Below are 18,557 nucleotides of genomic sequence, written 5' to 3'. Positions count from 1 at the left end.
GCCGGTGGGCAGAAGGACTCCTACTGGAGGTAGAACCTTTCATGGGGGGTCAGGGTTGGAACCGCAGCCGGTGGGCAGAAGGACTCCTACTGGAGGTAGAACCTTTCAAGGGGGGGGGGGTCAGGGTTGGAACCGCAGCCGCTGGGCAGAAGGACTCCTATTGGAGGTAGAACCTTTCCTGGGGGGGTCAGGGTTGGAACCGCAGCCGGTGGGCAGAAGGACTCCTACTGGAGGCAGAACCTTTCCTGGGGGGTCAGCCTCACACAGGAGCAGCAGCACTAAAGGAATCAGTTTCACCTGAAGCCACTCGCTCTGTGAACCTGCTCAGCAGGAATGTTTCCGTCTGATTGATGACGGGACGGCGTGTTGAGTCCCGTGAGTCAGACTCTGACTCACCCTCCCGACGGAGGCCACGCCCCGCTCTGACAGAGGCCACGCCCCATCTTGGAGGAGGCCACGCCCCGCCCGGGCGGAGGCCACGCCCCCTCCTGACGTCTCCCTGAAACCAGAACAGGTTTGACACCAAGCCGCCGCAGGGCTTTGCTCAGACTTCTGTTTGGTAGAAGAAGGAGAAGAAGCCACAGGTCAGCTGACAGAGGATCTGTGGTCTGAACATGTCGGCTTTTCAGGATGTTTACGCAAAAAGCAGAACCAAGGCTCAGTTTGTGAGGTCCGTTCTTATTGGATGAAGCTGCCGTCCTCTCCTGTCAGGAGGCTTTCAGCTGGTGCTCTGACCCGTGCTCAGATACGGTTCAGAGGGTCCGACTTCGTCCTCCATCTGCGGAGGAAATGTTGGACCCTCGGGACCTTGGTGCTGAAGATGCTGAAGGTCGGCAGAACGTAGTAAAGATCTGCTGCTCGCCACCGACAGAATAACGTCCTCATCGGTCTGTTAAAGTGACGGCGCGCCACAGTGCACGTGATACTGAGCCAGAATGGACCATAAATTAAGTGATTTAGAGTCAAAGTGAAGAATATCAATAAAGTCTCAGTTTTAATCAAACAATATATCAGCGGAAAAAGCTGGAAATGTCCCTTTTCTCCGTGTTGAAGCTCTGATCTGAGGGTCCTACAGGACCAGAGTGGCTGTTATTAACTCCACCTGAACACCGTCAGTCTACAACAGGCAGGAAAACTCACCTGAAAGCATCAAACAGGCAGCTTTGTGTTCCACTGATCAGTGAAGAAAGGATCAATAATCAGACCGAGCAGAAGCTGCAGCTCAAACACGCTTTTTACCTCCTTCATGGAGCTCAGATGCAGCGATTATCGCAGCTGAAACCGTGAAGCAGGCCGAGGAAACGGGGAGAAAAGGCCGAGGAAACGGGGAGAAAAGGCCGAGGAAACGGGGAGAAAAGGCCGAGGAAACGGGGAGAAAAGGCCGAGGAAACGGGGAGAAAAGGCAGAGGAAACGGGGAGAAAAGGCAGAGGAAACGGGGAGAAAAGGCAGAGGAAACGGGGAGAAAAGGCAGAGGAAACGGGGAGAAAAGGCAGAGGAAACGGGGAGAAAAGGCTGAGGAAACGGGGAGAAAAGGCCGAGGAAACGGGGAGAAAAGGCCGAGGAAACGGGGAGAAAAGGCCGAGGAAACGGAGAGAAAAGGCCGAGGAAACGGGGAGAAAAGACTGAGGAAACGGGGAGAAAAGGCCGAGGAAACGGAGAGAAAAGGCCGAGGAAACGGGGAGAAAAGGCTGAGGAAACGGGGAGAAAAGGCAGAGGAAACGGAGAGAAAAGGCCGAGGAAACGGGGAGAAAAGGCCGAGGAAACGGAGAGAAAAGGCCGAGGAAACGGGGAGAAAAGACTGAGGAAACGGGGAGAAAAGGCCGAGGAAACGGAGAGAAAAGGCCGAGGAAACGGGGAGAAAAGGCTGAGGAAACGGGGAGAAAAGGCCGAGGAAACGGGGAGAAAAGGCCGAGGAAACGGGGAGAAAAGGCCCAGGAAACGGGGAGAAAAGGCAGAGGAAACGGGGAGAAAAGGCAGAGGAAACGGGGAGAAAAGGCCGAGGAAACGGGGAGAAAAGGCCGAGGAAACGGGGAGAAAAGGCCCAGGAAACGGGGAGAAAAGGCAGAGGAAACGGGGAGAAAAGGCAGAGGAAACGGGGAGAAAAGGCCGAGGAAACGGGGAGAAAAGGCCGAGGAAACGGGGAGAAAAGGCCGAGGAAACGGGGAGAAAAGGCTGAGGAAACGGGGAGAAAAGGCAGAGGAAACGGGGAGAAAAGGCTGAGGAAACGGGGAGAAAAGGCCGAGCTGTGCCAAATGACACAAGAAGTGGACTGAAAATCAGTGGCAACAGGTCTTATGGAGGGATGAATCCTCCCCAGAGCCCGGACCTCAACATTATTGAAGCAGTGTGGGATCATCTGACAGAGAACGGAACAAAAGGCAGCCCACATCCAAAGAAGAGCTTTGGGATGTCCTTCAAGAAGCCTGGAGAACTATTCCTGAAGACTCCTTAAAGAAATGACAGAAAGCTTGTCTCAGAGGGTTCAGGCTGTGTTGGAGAATAAAGGAGCTCAAACCAGAGATTCACTTTAAAGCTGCTGAGAACTGATAAAAACTCTGTTTCTGCCTCAGATTCTGGGTTTATGTTCATGTTTGAACATGTTTCAGTGAATCTCTGCAGCTGTTTCCATGGAAACAGTTAAAGAAATGAGAGCAACAACTCACCATCACACAGAACCGGTCACAGGTTTGGCTGCACCTTTAATCAGCATTTACTGCTCCACGCGCACGAGCACGAGCGCGAGCCTTTCACCGTGACACTGAGACAAAGTCCAGCTGCCATCCTCCAGCAGGTCTAACCTGGAGAGCTTTCTGATCCTGCTATAAACCCAACAGAACCGGGTCAGACTGCAACCCAGTCTCATATAAAAACTGAAACACGCGCGCACACACACAGGCGACACCTCAGGTGAAACTGACAAAGCCGCGGTGACGTCACAGCCAGGTTTCAGGTGCGGAACTCACCTGTTTCGGACTGAACTTCTGTCCCGAGTCCAGATGATCCATTACTCCGCGGTACCACCTGACAGCTGCTGGTTCTCCTGGACTTTGTTCCCGTGTATCGTGTCACTTCTACCTTCCAGACGGCCCCGCTGTCATGGCGGCGGCAGGTGTTTCTGTCTCAGGTGGAGCTTCGAACCGAGTGAAAGCGCTGGTTCTGAAATGCCTTCAGGCCGGGTTTAAAGTTCGCGGGACCGTAGCTTCGGTGCTGTCAGCGGGTCAGTGTCGGAGCGGGTTCACGGCAGCAGATCGGTCCGCTGAGAGGAACGAGGAAACAGGAGGAGACACACCTGTTACCTGAGGCGCGCCGCTCCCATCAGCCACTGCGCGACAGGAACCATCACAACCGGTTCTGGCGGCCCCAGTTTTTCTGTTCAGGTTCCGTTTTTTCTTAGGGAGGAAATATGTGCGGATTCAGAATGAATCTGTATGAAGATGTTATTCTCAGAATACTGAAAATGCTGCTCAGAGTGGGTCCACAGATTGGAAAGTTTTCCACTTTTTCCCTCATCTTCAGTCCTTGTTCCTGAGCATTTTCAGTGTTTTTTCTTTGTTCAGCCACTGAACTCTGACCTTTGAACCCTTCAGGCAGAAAAAAGGCTCCTAACTCAAGGGATGAACCAGTGTTATTCTGTCATTGGAAGCATCTTCTGATGCTTTGAGCCTGAAGATAAGATGCATTAAGATTTTACTGTGAAACTTTATCAAAGACCATCATTTCTTCCAGACTTTCTGTAATCTTTAAAGTGTCCTGATCAACAGTTCTGCAGCTTTCTCAGAGTTTTTCTTTGGACATTTTCTGCTTTTTCCCTCATCTTCAGTCCTTGTACCTGAACATTTTCAGTGTTTTTTCTTTGTTCAGCCACTTAACTCTGACCTTTGACCCATTCAGGCAGAAAAAAGGCTCCTAACTCAAGGGATGAACCAGTGTTGTGTCGACACAGAACAGACAACTTAGCAAAGAAGCCATTTTAAACTGGATCTTTAGGCACTTTGTCACAAAGACACATCATTTGTTCCCATTTCTTTAGCTGCATCTATGAAAAACAGCAAAGAAAACACAGTTTGACAGACAGAAAATAGGATTTCTGCAGCAACAAGGTGATTCCCAAAGAGCTATTAGCTGAAAACTTGGCATATCTCAGCATGGTGTGCAGTGTGTCCTTAAAACATTTGAGGAAACTGGACAAGTGGAGGACAAAAGAAGAAGTGTCAGGCCTAAAAAACTATCTACAGCAGATGAACAGGATCTGAAAGTGATGTCCTTAAGTTCCCTTCCAAGTTTAGAGGGAACTAAGTATCGAGGGAAGTAACGCTTGAATCGGAAGAACATTCAAATGACCCAGTTTTCCACCAGTACTTAAACGCACCATGTATCTGTTGCACAGAAGACTTTTACAGTAAAATATTCAAACGGCTTCATCCAGCTGTCACACTTCAAATGAAATGATTCTGGTTTAAAATGACAGCAACATCTGCTCATGATAACTTCCTGTTACCTCTGCTCAGGTGTGTCCGGCTCCAGCCTCTGGTGGGAGGGGCTAAAGTATGAGGGGAGGAGTCATAAGGGGCCTGTTTCCTGACCTCAGGAGCAGCACGAAGGACACGGAGGTTAAGAAAGACTCAGCACACACCCTCTGGGTTCTGTTGTCTTTATTAGTGGAATGGAATATACACCTCTGTGCTTTAATGCTGTTTTCTCCATCATTCACTCCCCACTCCTCCCTCACAGAGACCGAACATCAGCTGTTTCACTCCCCCTCCCCTGCTCCTCATCGACAGGAAATAAAAATGTGACCTTTACATTTATCCACTCACAACCTTTTCAGATGAAGCGCTTCAGCTCCGGCTGTCAGACAGTCAAAGAGCAACTCAACACCTCGTTTCCACCTTCAGCTTCAGTCTTACTGGGTGTGTCGACGGGGGATTACCTCAGGAAGGGTTGGGGCACACCTGGATAACTAAACATCAGGCATTCAGAGAAGTGGATTTAGTGTGAAGTTGCTCTTTAAATCTGCAGCTGAAGTACAGCAAAATGTGGATTTAAAGGAAAATTTCAATGTTTTCTAACTAAAATCATGATGAAAACATTTAATCCATCAGCCACAACTTTAAAACCACTGACAGAATATCTCACGATAAGTTCTGCTGGGAAACTCCTGGATTCATGAATCTGCCTCATAAAGAGAGCTGGAGAAGAAGCACAAACACACACATCCCACCCATAACGATAAACCCGAACAAACCCCACCCAAAGAGACACTGAGCAGGTGGTTTTAATGTTGTGGCTGGAGTCTGCTCACACAAATCATCCGACACCACAACCGAAATCTGTTTGATTTGTTCAACAATAAATAAAACTCATATTTAGTCTCATTGGGAACACATTCTGAAGATGTGAAAACATGTTGGACAGGATCATATCAGGACAGGATCATATCAGGACAGCATCATATCATGATAGGACAGCATCATATCAGGACAGGATCATATCAGGACAGCATCATATCATGATAGGACAGCATCATATCAGGACAGGATCATATCAGGACAGCATCATATCATGATAGGACAGCATCATATCAGGACAGCATCATATCAGGACAGGATCATATCAGGACAGCATCATATCATGATAGGACAGCATCATATCAGGACAGGATCATATCAGGTCAGGATCATATCAGGACAGCATCATGTCAGGACAGGATCATATCAGGTCAGGATCATATCAGGACAGCATCATATCAGGACAGGATCATATCAGGACAGCATCATATCAGGACAGCATCATATCAGGACAGGATCATATCAGGACAGCATCATATCAGGACAGCATCATATCAGGACAGCATCATATCAGGACAGGATCATATCAGGACAGCATCATATCAGGACAGCATCATATCAGGACAGGATCATATCAGGACAGCATCATATCATGATAGGACAGCATCATATCAGGACAGGATCATATCAGGACAGCATCATATCAGGACAGGATCATATCAGGACAGCATCTTATCAGGACAGGATCATATCAGGACAGGATCATATCAGGACAGCATCTTATCAGGACAGGATCATATCAGGACAGCATCATAGCAGGACAGCATCATATCAGGACAGGATCATATCATGATAGGACGGCATCATATCAGGACAGGATCATATCAGGACAGCATCATATCAGGACAGGATCATATCATGATAGGACAGCATCATATCAGGTCAGGATCATATCATGATAGGACAGCATCATATCAGGACAGGATCATATCAGGACAGCATCATATCAGGACAGCATCATATCAGGACAGCATCATATCATGATAGAACAGCATCATATCATGATAGAACAGCATCATATCAGGACAGCATCATATCAGGACAGGATCATATCAGGACAAGATCATATCAGGACAGCATCATATCAGGACAGCATCATATCGTGATAGAACATCATCATATCAGGACAGGATCATATCAGGACAGCATCATATCAGGACAGCATCATATCAGGACAGGATCATATCATGATAGAACAGCATCATATCAGGACAAGATCATATCAGGACAGCATCATATCAGGACAGGATCATATCAGGACAGGATCATATCAGGACAGCATCATATCAGGACAGGATCATATCAGGACAAGATCATATCAGGACAGCATCATATCAGGACAGCACCATATCAGGACAGCATCATATCGTAATAGGACAGCATCATATCAGGACAGGATCATATCAGGACAGCATCATATCAGGACAGGATCATATCAGGACAGCATCATATCAGGACAGCATCATATCAGGACAAGATCATATCAGGACAGCATCATATCAGGACAGCATCATATCAGGACAGCATCATATCAGGACAGGATCATATCAGGATAGGACAGCATCATATCATGATAGGACAGCATCATATCAGGACAGCATCATATCAGGACAGCATCATATCATGATAGGACAGCATCATATCAGGACAGCATCATATCAGGACAGCATCATATCATGATAGGACAGCATCATATCAGGACAGCATCATATCAGGACAGCATCATATCATGATAGGACAGCATCATATCAGGACAGCATCATATCAGGACAGGATCATATCAGGACAGCATCATATCATGATAGGACAGCATCATATCAGGACAGGATCATATCAGTGGCTCCCAGCCATCCCACATGAGCTGCTGTGGGGTGGGGGGATCAGAAGTGATGAAAATATTCAACCCAGAACAGTTCAGAACCCGAGTCCTGACTGGGACGGCTGCAGAAATGTGATGCACATCGAGCTCAAACTGAAGTGATGACAACTTTCTGTTGTAATAAATACATAATTATGCCTCTGAAATGACAAATAAGGGCACAGAATAAAAGTCTGCTGTTATTAATAAAATATAACTTATTTTCTTTAATCAGATAAACATTTACATTTGATTTAAATATATTCACTCATCCAAATATCTGTGTTATTCTATTTAAATCAGGACTTATTTATTCATTTAAGAGGAATATTATTCTACGGTATCTATTTACAATAAATTGAATAAAATGGTGTCCCATATCCTCCCATTCAGTGAGTAAAATATGATATTTTCATCATATGGGAAGAGACGAAGTTACATTTAAAAAGATAATAAATCGTTTAAATGCTTCAACCTTCGACTAAAGATTCAGTTCTACAGGAATTATTAATGCAGTGCACATTATCAGAGAATGAATGTCAGGACTAATAATTCTGATTTAAAACTAAACTAAAGTTGTTGTTAAACTTTCTGCAGCGCCCCCTGCTGGGTGGATGTATGAGGTTCTGCAGCTTTAAGCAGCAGCAATCCATGAATTCACCAGCTTTTAAACACACTTCCAGAACCTGATAATATGAAAATCTGACATCAATATATGCAACCAATCACAAAACACACAAGCTTTCGGGTCAATAATGACTTTTATACTGTTCCATGAAAACTGATCGAAACTCAAAATGATCCTAAGTCACTTTCAGTTAAACAGCAACTTCCGACCAGACGTCAAAAACAGGATTTTCCAGAAAAATGCTGAAATTTTCACATCTTTTAAAAGTTGCAGATCAAAAGCCAGTTTCACACCTCAGCTTGAACTTAAAACTGATGCTGGAAGCTGTAAAATGTGAAATTAGAAGATTCTAAGTGCTGTTGTTTCTGTAGGAAATACAAATAACTTTCTGTGGTTCATACACCTGAATGCATCGTGCACGTGGACATTAAACGCCACATAAAAGCTTTCAAAAACCCTGAATATGTGCAAATATGTGCAATTTTTAGCTTATTAAGTACAAACTTAATGATGTTAGCATGAACTTATATGAACTATGTAGAGGGGGCCGTTGGGGCCTGGCTGGGAGCCACAGATTCAGAACCAAGTGAAAACAAACGCTGGATTCAGTCTCATTTCTCAGTCTTTCCTCTGCAGGAGAAAACAGATAAAATACCTATAACGGTATCCATGCATATTTGTGACGGCTCATCACACACTCACACAAAGAAACACCCGCCCGCTGTCACGCACACACATTCTGGCGAGGAACATGCCTGAATCAATTAGAAATCGCTCATTTGTCGACATATAATCGGCTCGATTTCCTCTCGGTGGTGCAAACACTCTTTTGGAAAAAGTTGGAAGAGGTTGGGGGGGGTTGACCAACAAAACCGACGTCTTCATGCAAAAGAAACAGATGAGATCTTCTTCTTCTCCACCTTATTGTGTCTTTTTTTCTCTGGTAATGTTGATAAGTTCCTGGGGTCAGGAGTGCTACTTCTACGGTACGAGGCTCATGCACGACGGGCGCCAGGCGGGCGCCTGGCGACTCTCATCTATCTTTTTTATCTTTAGCTCGGAGGATTCGGTTGGAAGATGCGGGTGAAGTTTATGATACAAAATATGTTACAGTATGTACGTCTCCGTCTGTTTGTCCCACACTCGCCTGTGAAGGAAACATGTCATTAAAGCGCTCCCAGCCGCGGTCGCATGTGCCCGTTAGCGTGCACTCTGACGCTCCGGCGTGCACTCTCACGTGCACGCTTTAGGACATAATAAACTGTGTTGTAATCAAATTAAAAAAGGTACAAAAATCTGATTTCAAACTGAAACAAACTTGGAAAAATCTTCTTTTTTTAATTCGTTTGATATTCAGAAGATTTAAATAAAAAAGGTGAATAAAAAGTAAAATTAAAATAAAAACAGACCAAAAAGTTTCTCCTCTCTTGAGGTGTTTTTCTGTCACTTTTGAACAGCACATATTTCCCCTGAAGAAGAGTTCTCTCCATTTTCCTCTTGTGGATGTCCACCACAGTTGTTGTTTTTCCAACATCTTCTTCTACTGAATTCCAGCCACTGACAACGTAGCCTATACTGCCCCCCACTGGTGACACCACACAGAGGAGTTTATTCACTTCAAACCTTCACTTTTCTTTATTTTGTGGCTCTTTTAAACTTTAAATGAGCTTCTCTGGTGAATAGAAATCAGGCAAATGAACCTCACATGTTGTGAAAAATAGGAAAAAGGAAGTTCTAGTTTCTGATATGAACAAAATTAAATGTAATCCAGTTTTAAACGTCTATAAAGTTTCTGTTTCTGAATCTAAAGTAACTGCCCAGCAAAGAGGAAGTTTATCATAATATGTCCTGATTTTACATCCAATCAAATACTAAACTTTTATTTGAAAAAAGTGGGTGGAGCCTGATCAGGCCATCGTAACTGACCAATCAGAGTGGACTGGGCCCTTTGGGGCTTTTGAACAGTTTTTAAAGGACATTTCAAATTTGCAGTGAGGATCAGCTTCTGTTTCTGGACTTTATATCAAACTTATCAAACACTCATCCAGTTCAGATTAAAGAAACCGACTGAATCAGATGAATCTGAATTGGAATGTACTGATTATGATGAATTTGATTGAATTGGACCCTGAGATTACTGAGAATTTGTGAGATATACGTAAAATAAATGGAAATCAATGAAAACTTTGTCTAAAATCTCATGTTTCTGTTGATGAGAGGAATTATATTCTGTATATTTTCATCATGAGTGATCAGAACATCAGAACTGAGTAATAAGAGCTTCTTTTGGTCCCTTTTATGAACAATAACTCTTAAAAAAAACACCTCAAGAGGAAACAAAGGAGACTTTTTGTGTGTTACAATGAACTTTTTGTAATAAATTAAATTATAAACATGTACTTCGTCATTGTCAATTACATATTTTTACCCATAAATCACCAAAGTCGTATACGTTTTGTTTTTTATAGCAACAAAACTGACAGATTTCTCATGTCTGATTCCCGCTGAAAGTAACCAAAGTGCACGTCAACGGGATGAATGCGACGTTACCGCAGAGGAGCTCTTAAAATCTATTGCAGAACACTTGTTATGTTCCAGTTCAGTGAAAACGTCACATAACAAATGAATTTCGTAGTTGCTTTACAGTTTGTTCCCTGCAATCATTTCTTAAACACGTTATTATTGATATTATTCTCTCCAGTTGTTGATGCTATTTTCCTGCTTGTTGTAATGTTGCATATTTTGAAGATTAAAAGGCTCTCGATCCCAGTCTGGGACAAACACTATGGAGCTACAGCCAGACCAGACCGGTTCACTTCAGCCCAGACCAGACCAGTTCACATCAGACCCAGACCAGTTCGGTTCCCATCAGATCCAGACCAGTTTGGTTCACATCAGACCCAGACCAGTTCGGTTCACATCAGCCCAAACCAGTTTGGTTCACATCAGATCCAGACCAGTTTGGTTCACATCAGCCCAGACCAGACCAGTTCACATTAGATCCAGACCAGTTTGGTTCACATCAGATCCAGACCAGTTTGGTTCACATCAGCCCAGACCAGACCAGTTCACATTAGATCCAGACCAGTTTGGTTCACTTCAGACCCAGACCAGTTCGGTTTATACCAGACCCAGACCAGACCAGTTCACATCAGACCCAGACCAGTTCACATCAGACCCAGACCAGTTCGGTTCACATCAGACCCAGACCAGTTTGGTTTATACCAGACCCAGACCAGACCAGTTCACATCAGCCCAGACCAGTTTGGTTTATACCCAACCCAGACCAGACCAGTTCACATCAGACCCAGACCAGTTCACATCAGACCCAGACCAGTTCACATCAGACCCAGACTGATCCAGGCCCGGATCCTCATTTCAACACTTGTCTCTCCACAGCTCCTTTAAGGTGTAACAGAGCTTTTAAACCGAGTTTAGTTCAGTTTCTGTGAGATTTATCAGCGTAGGAAGCGTCCCCCTCAGTGTCTGAAGACTTTCTTCTTCCTTTAACTCCTTTAAAGCTGGAATCTGATAAAAGCCTGAGATTCTTTTGTTCATGATGAGCTTTTTTCCTGATTGCATGACCCAAAGTGACTTCAGTTGCTGAGTTAGCGCCACACTGCAGATTCGTCTTTTGTCCTCTTTGTTTGGGTTGAAAAATGCATCCTCTTCCTTTAAAACAAAGGTTGTCCAACAGCAAACTCCACTGTACCGATCTGCCGCTGTCACTGGAACAGAAGGAAAACCTTCCAGAAGTCCTCTGAAGGATTGTCTTTAAACCAGAGCTCAACAGACCCAGAGAAACCAACCCTTTGAAAATCTTTACTTCCTCTCCATCAATCCTCCAGAATCAACCTTCCTGAGGTTTGTGCAATGAAATCTAAAAGGTCAAACTGTGCAGGAGTGGGAAGTGCGTGGAAGGGCTGAAAAGCGTCATTCTTCTAAGAAAAACCTCTGGGGTAACTCTCTGCTCTCAGCCTGCAGCATTAGGCTGAGTTTACTGCATCTCTCCTGGTCAGATAATGCCTTCTTGTCTATTTAATCCACAGAGCTGATGAGAGGATATGAAAGCAACCCTCCGGGTACCCGTCAGAGTGGTCGTTGTGTCCAAAAAGTCAGCAAGCAGTGCCCCAGGTCCAGGATCAGAGGGTCAGAGAGGGATCATTGGGAAGAAGCTGATTGGGCAGAGGGGAGGGAGTCGAGAGGAAAGTGAAGTCAGAGGTTATAAGGAAGAGATTTTAACGGTTTCATGCGTGTAGGCAGTGGCCCGGGTGTTGCGCAAGATGCCGGGGATGGGAGCGGGCGATGGGGGAAGACTCTCATCCGGTGTGTTGGCGGGTGGCGTTGGGATGCTGATGATGGCGGCGGTGAAATCTTGCTCCCCGCAGTTCAGCTTCAGGTTGTCAGCCTGAGCGTTCAAACTGGAACGGCTTAGTGAGACACAAAGACACAAAAATAACAGATTAGCTTATTTTCAGGTGGCTGAAAGGCAGCAGAAATAGAAACATTTGAGGCAGCATTACGGACAGTCATGTGAAAAGGAAACAACGCCTCTCTGTTCCGAGGTTTTATGTATCAGAAAATGATGAAATCACCGGGTGTTAAAATTCAGGAAGTCCAAACTGAGATGAGCAGCAACACATATTCCACCAGACCAAAGTGGAGATGTTTGGTCCTACAGCTGTCAATCTTCCCAGGAATGGACGTCCCAGCAAGTTCCCCCCAAGGTAAAGAAGCCCAGAGCTACATCTCAGACTCTACAGGCCTCAGTTAGCATGTTAAAGGTTAAAGGTCACCCCAAGGTGAAGAAGCCCAGACCTACATCTCAGACTCTACAGGCCTCAGTTAGCATGCTAAAGGTTAAAGTTCACCCCAAGGTGAAAAAGCCCAGAGCTACATCTCAGACTCTCCAGGCCTCAGTTAGCATGTTAAAGGTTAAAGTTCACCCCAAGGTGAAAAAGCCCAGAGCTACATCTCAGACTCTACAGGCCTCAGTTAGCATGTTAAAGGTTAAAGTTCACCCCAAGGTGAAGAAGCCCAGAGCTACATCTCAGACTCTACAGGCCTCAGTTAGCATGCTAAAGGTTAAAGTTCACCCCAAGGTGAAAAAGCCCAGAGCTACATCTCAGACTCTACAGGCCTCAGTTAGCATGCTAAAGGTTAAAGTTCACCCCAAGGTGAAGAAGCCCAGAGCTACATCTCAGACTCTACAGGCCTCAGTTAGCATGTTAAAGGTTAAAGTTCACCCCAAGGTGAAAAAGCCCAGAGCTACATCTCAGACTCTACAGGCCTCAGTTAGCATGCTAAAGGTTAAAGTTCACCCCAAGGTGAAAAAGCCCAGAGCTACATCTCAGACTCTACAGGCCTCAGTTAGCATGTTAAAGGTCAAAGGTCATGACAGCACAGTTAGAAAAAGACTGAACAAGGATGGCTTGTTTGGAAGGGCTGCAGGAGAAAGCCTCTTCTCTCTAAAAAGAACATGGCAGCACAGCTTAGGTTTGCAAAGCTGCATCTGAACAAAGCTCAAGACTTCTGGAACAATGTCCTTTGGACAGACCAGAGCAAAGTGGAGATGTTTGGTCCTAATGCACAGCAGCACGTTTGGAGGAAACCAAACACAGCATATCAGCACAAACACCTCATACCAGCTGTCAAGCATGGTGGTGGAGGGCTGATGATCTGGGCTGGTTCTGCAGCCACAGGACCTGGGCACCTTGCAGTCATTGAGTCCACCATGAACTCCTCTGGATACCAAAGTATTCTAGAGTCAGATGTGAGGCCATCTGTCCCACAGCTAAAGCTGGGCTGAAACTGGCTCATCAACAGGACAAAGATCCCAAACACAGCAGCAGATCTACAGCAGAATGTGGGAAAAAGAAAAGAATCAAGGTGTTGCAATGGTCCAGTCAGAGTCCAGACCTCAGCCTGACTGAGATGCTGTGGTGGGACCTTAAGAGAGCTGCAGAAACCAAAGCTGCAAACCTCAATGAGCTGAAGCAGCGCTGGAGAGAAGAGGGCCGAGATTCCTCCAGAACCAGGAGAGAGACTGATAACGTCCCACAGGGAACCATCACTGCAGCTCACTGCTGCTGAAGCTGCTGGATCAGGGGTTCACTTAGTTTTACACACAGGAAACCATCACTGCAGCTCACTGCTGCGGAAGCTGCTGGATCAGGGGTTCACTTAGTTTTACACTCACTGCTGCTGAAGCTGCTGGATCAGGGGTTCACTTAGTTTTACACTCACTGCTGCTGAAGCTGCTGGATCAGGGGTTCACTTAGTTTCACACTCACTGCTGCTGAAGCTGCTGCAGAAGCTGCTGGATCAGGGGTTCACTTAGTTTTACACTCACTGCTGCTGAAGCTGCTGCAGAAGCTGCTGGATCAGGGGTTCACTTAGTTTTACACTCACTGCTGCTGAAGCTGCTGCTGAAGCTGCTGGAGCAGGGGTTCACTTAGTTTTACACTCACTGCTGCTGAAGCTGCTGGATCAGGGGTTCACTTAGTTTTACACTCACTGCGTCCGTGCTGTTGTTCAGTAAATAATTGCTGGATTCACTGAGTTTTAACACCTGCTCGTCTTTTTTTATCCTGATGCGTAAAACCATAGAAATGAAAACTGTTTTATTCTCTTAATTAATTCCGTAATTTAAATCAAATGAAAGCCGCTCAGTTTCCACAGCTTTACTGAGCTTTTTGCTCAGCTTTACTGAGCTTTTTGCTCTTTAAAGCTGTGGAAGCAGCTGCTTTTCAGCAGGATCCAGAACAGAACTATTTGAACTGAACGGTTCATCCGTTCTTCCTGTTTACGTTTGCGGAGGGATGGAGGTGTTCTTCACGTGCAGGATGTCCAGCTCCTGGACGCTGCCCCGGCTGACAGACACCGTGGAGTTAGCCAGTCGCATGGCGGCTCTCCTCCTGGCCCGGCGGGGGCAGCAGCCGGTGGAGTTGTTGGTCGCCCCCTGCTGGCTGGACAGGGAGGTGCTGCGACTGGTCCTGAAGCCCACCGACTCCGTCATGCACAGCTCGCTGTAGGTCATCTCATCCGTGAACTCGTGGTTCTGTGAGGAAACAAAGGGTCAGTCCGAGCCTGAAGGGAACGAGTCACACTTCTGTTGCTGTTCATGATGGAAGGAGCAGGAAATGACATGAAATGACATCTTATTCACACCAGTGGACATATTTAGGTCTCAGAAAGGGTTCAGACCTCTTTATTTTTCATCTGAGCCGCGAGAACACGGCACATCTAACCGTGTGGATCGGGAACAGCATGCTTTAAACGCTTTGAGTTATTTATCGTCGGGTCTTTGGATTATTTACATGGAAACTGGGACGTTTCCCCAGAGAGAACGAGGTGATTTATCTGAAATAAACACATTTTACAGCACAAGCGTGTAAAAAAGTTAAAATAGTTCACCGAGAGTTGGACCAGTGAGCTGAATCAGTATTTAGTATTTTCACTGTGACTTCTACACAGTTTGATGGTTTCTCACATTTTTCTACATAATGTTCAGCTCAGTGATGTCACTTCCTGTTTTAAATCGCTTTAAAACCTTTGTGCTGTTTGAGGCCAAACTGTTTCCTGTAAAATCATCCAATCATCACAGCCTTCACCTCAGATCTGAGCTCCTTAACCTGACATGAAAACCACTAACACACAGGACTAAAGCTAGTTTTAGGCTCTGTTTCAGATGGTTTCAGAGGTCATCTGGGATGTCTGCCGGTGGGGGCGTGGCCTCACCGTGGTCTTCTCCAGGCAGTGCAGCAGGTGGTGGTGTTGGTGCTCGAACGCCGACCTGTTCTTCACGCACAGAGCCGTGCAATCACTGTTCCGGTCCTGAAAACACAACAGAGACGAGTTGAACGAATCACAGTAAAGCTGTGATTTCATCCTGCCTGGTAACCCACTGGTAATCGACCAGTAACCCACTGGTAATCCACTGGTAACTGACCGGTAACCCACTGGTAACCGACCGGTAACCGAATGGTAACCAACCGGTAACCCACTGGTAACCGACCGATAACCCACTTTTAACTGACTGGTAACCCACCGGTAACCGACTGGTAACCGACTGGTAATCGACCGGTAACCCACTGGTAATCCACTGGTAACCGACCGGTAACCGACAGGTAACCGACAGGTAACCCACTGGTAACCCACTGGTAACCGACCGATAACCGACCGGTAACCGACTGGTAACCGAATGGTAATCGACCGGTAACCCACTGGTAACCCACTGGTAACCCACCCACCGGTAACCGACCGGTAACCGACCGGTAATCGACTGGTAACCAACTGGTAACCAACTGGTAACCCACTCGTAACCGACCGGTAACCCACTGGTAACCGTCCACATCTGTTCCTGCCGTTTCTTTTGGCCTTTGACCTTTGACTTTATAAATCACGTTCAGCTGGTAAAATAAGTTTCAGTCTGTGCTGGAGTGTAATGATGATATTTACATCAACACAGCGAATGCTTTCTGTTTTGGACCGTTCAGAACTAACCTGAGAACCCTTAAACACCTCATTTCATCGGGCTGAATGATCACAGACCTACAACTTTCTGTCTTTGGAAGAAGGAATAAAGGCCTTTAAGTGCTGCATCCTGCTGTGAGGAATCACCTGAATCTGAAGCATCGCTTCACCAAACATACTGGAGCCAGATGTGTCCAGATGTTTGGGTTCTGCGGTGACTGTGGGGTAAATAAGGGTTAAACTTCTCCTCTGTTCATGAGGAACTCATTTTGTGTCGTTCGCAGATAAAAACTGATGAGTTCAGCTGAAAGTTTCACTGGGATAAAGTGTGAGATTCCACCTTCATCTTTAAATAACCAAGAACTGTTTTATCATCTCATTTTAATCTTCTCCTATTCCACTTCATCACTCGTTATGGTTCTCTCTTTATCCTCTTACTTCACACCTTCTCCTCTCTGCCTCGTGCATCCTCTTCCTCAGCCTTCTGACGCTCGCTTTAAACCCAGCAGCCATCCCTCGCTCGGTGCTGAGGACGGATTAAGACTATCAGAGAGAGGCTGTGTGAGATCTGTTCCTCCACTTGGAGCTTAAAGCTGCTTTTTTGTTCAGACATTTAAACCATTGAAGGTTTTATTCTCCTGAGATTCATGCAACCAGCTCATTGTCAGACTTCTGCAAACCTGCACAGCAGGCTGAGCTTTAACACACATTACTCACCAGAAACAACATGTCGGCTGGAGAAAAGAGCAGAAGAAGCTGAAGAAAAACATAGTTTTGTCGTTCATACAGTTACTGACTTATTTACAAGAAAATTCCCTTAAAGGGTTTATTCCAGCTGCTGTATTTATCTTTATGGGTCTAACTTTCCACCTCTCGGATGAGGAGGTGGAAAGTATAAAGCTTATATTTCTTTATATATATATCAAATATATACAAGCATAAAAGCCTTGATAGTAACCTGTATGAGAAAGAACCGCATATATATTCTATATATTTGCTTTGGCAGCTGGATGTTGGCCACAGAATCCATCAAACTGGCTCTGAATTTGGCCCCGATCAGCAGCTGTAGGTGGGATCTGGGCTTCACCTGAGCTCCATTCATCTAAAGGGCATTCTGGGCCTCTTTCCCACAGATAGAGATGCCAAAATCTTTTTATGATCTGTTGAGTCCTCGGTGAAAATGATGAGTCTCGGACTCGTTTAATATTCACCAGCCAACTCCAAAGAAACGCGATCACAAACCATCAGTTGAGGCTGTTTGGAAATCTTCTTCCAGCCGGTTTCTTCACGTCAGGTTCAGGAAGCAGCAGCAGGACAGGTGAGGATCAGCAGACTGAGGCTGTAATCCAGCCTGTGCGTGTGCATGTGTGTGTGCACGTGCATGTGCATGTGCACGTGTCTCACCCCGAGTGTTCGGTCTTCTTTGTACTGGAGGAAGGCGTTGGTTGTTCCTTTCTTTGCCATGCGGATCCGAGCCAAACGCACTTTCTGTCAGAAACACAGGAAAACAGCAGCGTCAGCACATCACACCGTGCACGTGCAGGGCGTGCACGGTGCGCACGATCTGCCCCTAAACTTTCAGTGAATTAAATGTAACGAGCTCCAGTTTTCCACCACGTTTGGTGGCAGAAACTTGGAGCAAACTCATGAAGCAGATTTGTTTGCACACAGGTTTAGATTAAAAAGATGGAAAACACATCAAAAGTAATGCAGGAACATCCCGTATAAAACCCCCAAACAGCTGAGTCATCCCTTAACTGTGGAAAAAACAGCCAAAGCACCACCAAAGCAGCCCTGACCAGTCCACCAGACGTGAGGATCTGCTGGCACCAAGCCGTCAGCAGATGTCCTGCACGGCTCCGGTCCCACAGAAGCTCAGTTGGACATCTGGAGAATCTGTGGGCCGAGTCAACCCCTCTAACTTCCTGCTGTGTTCCTTAAACTACTGTGGCAGGGTGCAATATCCTGCCTGAAAGAGAACGCTGCCTTCAGGGAACAGTTTGCTTGCAGGGTTTCAGATAATCAACATCAGTAGGTGGCACGTGCCAAAGTGACTTCCACATCAGTGGCAGGATCCAATGTTTCCCAACAGATCATGGTCCAAAGCATCACTCTGACCCAGAGTGCATCCTGGTGTCCTCTCACACCTTCTTCCGTTGCTCTGGGCCCAGCACATGAAAGCCTGTACATGACAGCCCGTACATGACAGCCCGTACATGACAGCCCGTACATGACAGCCCGTACATG

The 18,557-nt window shown here is 45.9% G+C and overlaps 3 protein-coding genes across 5 annotated transcripts in view; all 3 read right to left on the bottom strand.

The window, feature by feature from the left end:
* LOC140271760 (suppressor of tumorigenicity 14 protein homolog) overlaps positions 1–3,232 on the bottom strand; it is a 30,632-nt gene extending 27,400 nt beyond the window's left edge. The window contains exon 1 of the mRNA XM_072367056.1: positions 2,965–3,232. Coding sequence (XP_072223157.1) covers positions 2,965–3,006 — 42 coding nt within the window. The 5' untranslated portion in view covers positions 3,007–3,232. The remainder of the gene's footprint in view (positions 1–2,964) is intronic.
* The window catches only part of gripap1 (GRIP1 associated protein 1), a 265,294-nt gene that overhangs the window by 90,479 nt on the left and 156,258 nt on the right, over positions 1–18,557 (bottom strand). The window lies entirely within an intron of this gene.
* The window catches only part of kcnd1 (potassium voltage-gated channel, Shal-related subfamily, member 1), a 95,600-nt gene continuing 84,201 nt past the window's right edge, over positions 7,159–18,557 (bottom strand). The window contains exons 6-9 of the mRNA XM_072367057.1: positions 17,715–17,798; positions 15,576–15,671; positions 14,645–14,895; positions 7,159–12,265 (exon numbers count right to left, since the gene is read on the bottom strand). Coding sequence (XP_072223158.1) covers positions 12,058–12,265; positions 14,645–14,895; positions 15,576–15,671; positions 17,715–17,798 — 639 coding nt within the window. The 3' untranslated portion in view covers positions 7,159–12,057. The remainder of the gene's footprint in view (positions 12,266–14,644; positions 14,896–15,575; positions 15,672–17,714; positions 17,799–18,557) is intronic.

This window comes from Leuresthes tenuis, unplaced genomic scaffold (genome assembly GCF_036924035.1).
Source record: "Leuresthes tenuis unplaced genomic scaffold, fLeuTen1.0.hap1 SCAF_16, whole genome shotgun sequence".
In the NCBI taxonomy this organism is placed as follows: Eukaryota; Metazoa; Chordata; class Actinopteri; order Atheriniformes; family Atherinopsidae; genus Leuresthes; species Leuresthes tenuis.
This window is presented reverse-complemented; position numbering and strand designations above follow the sequence as displayed.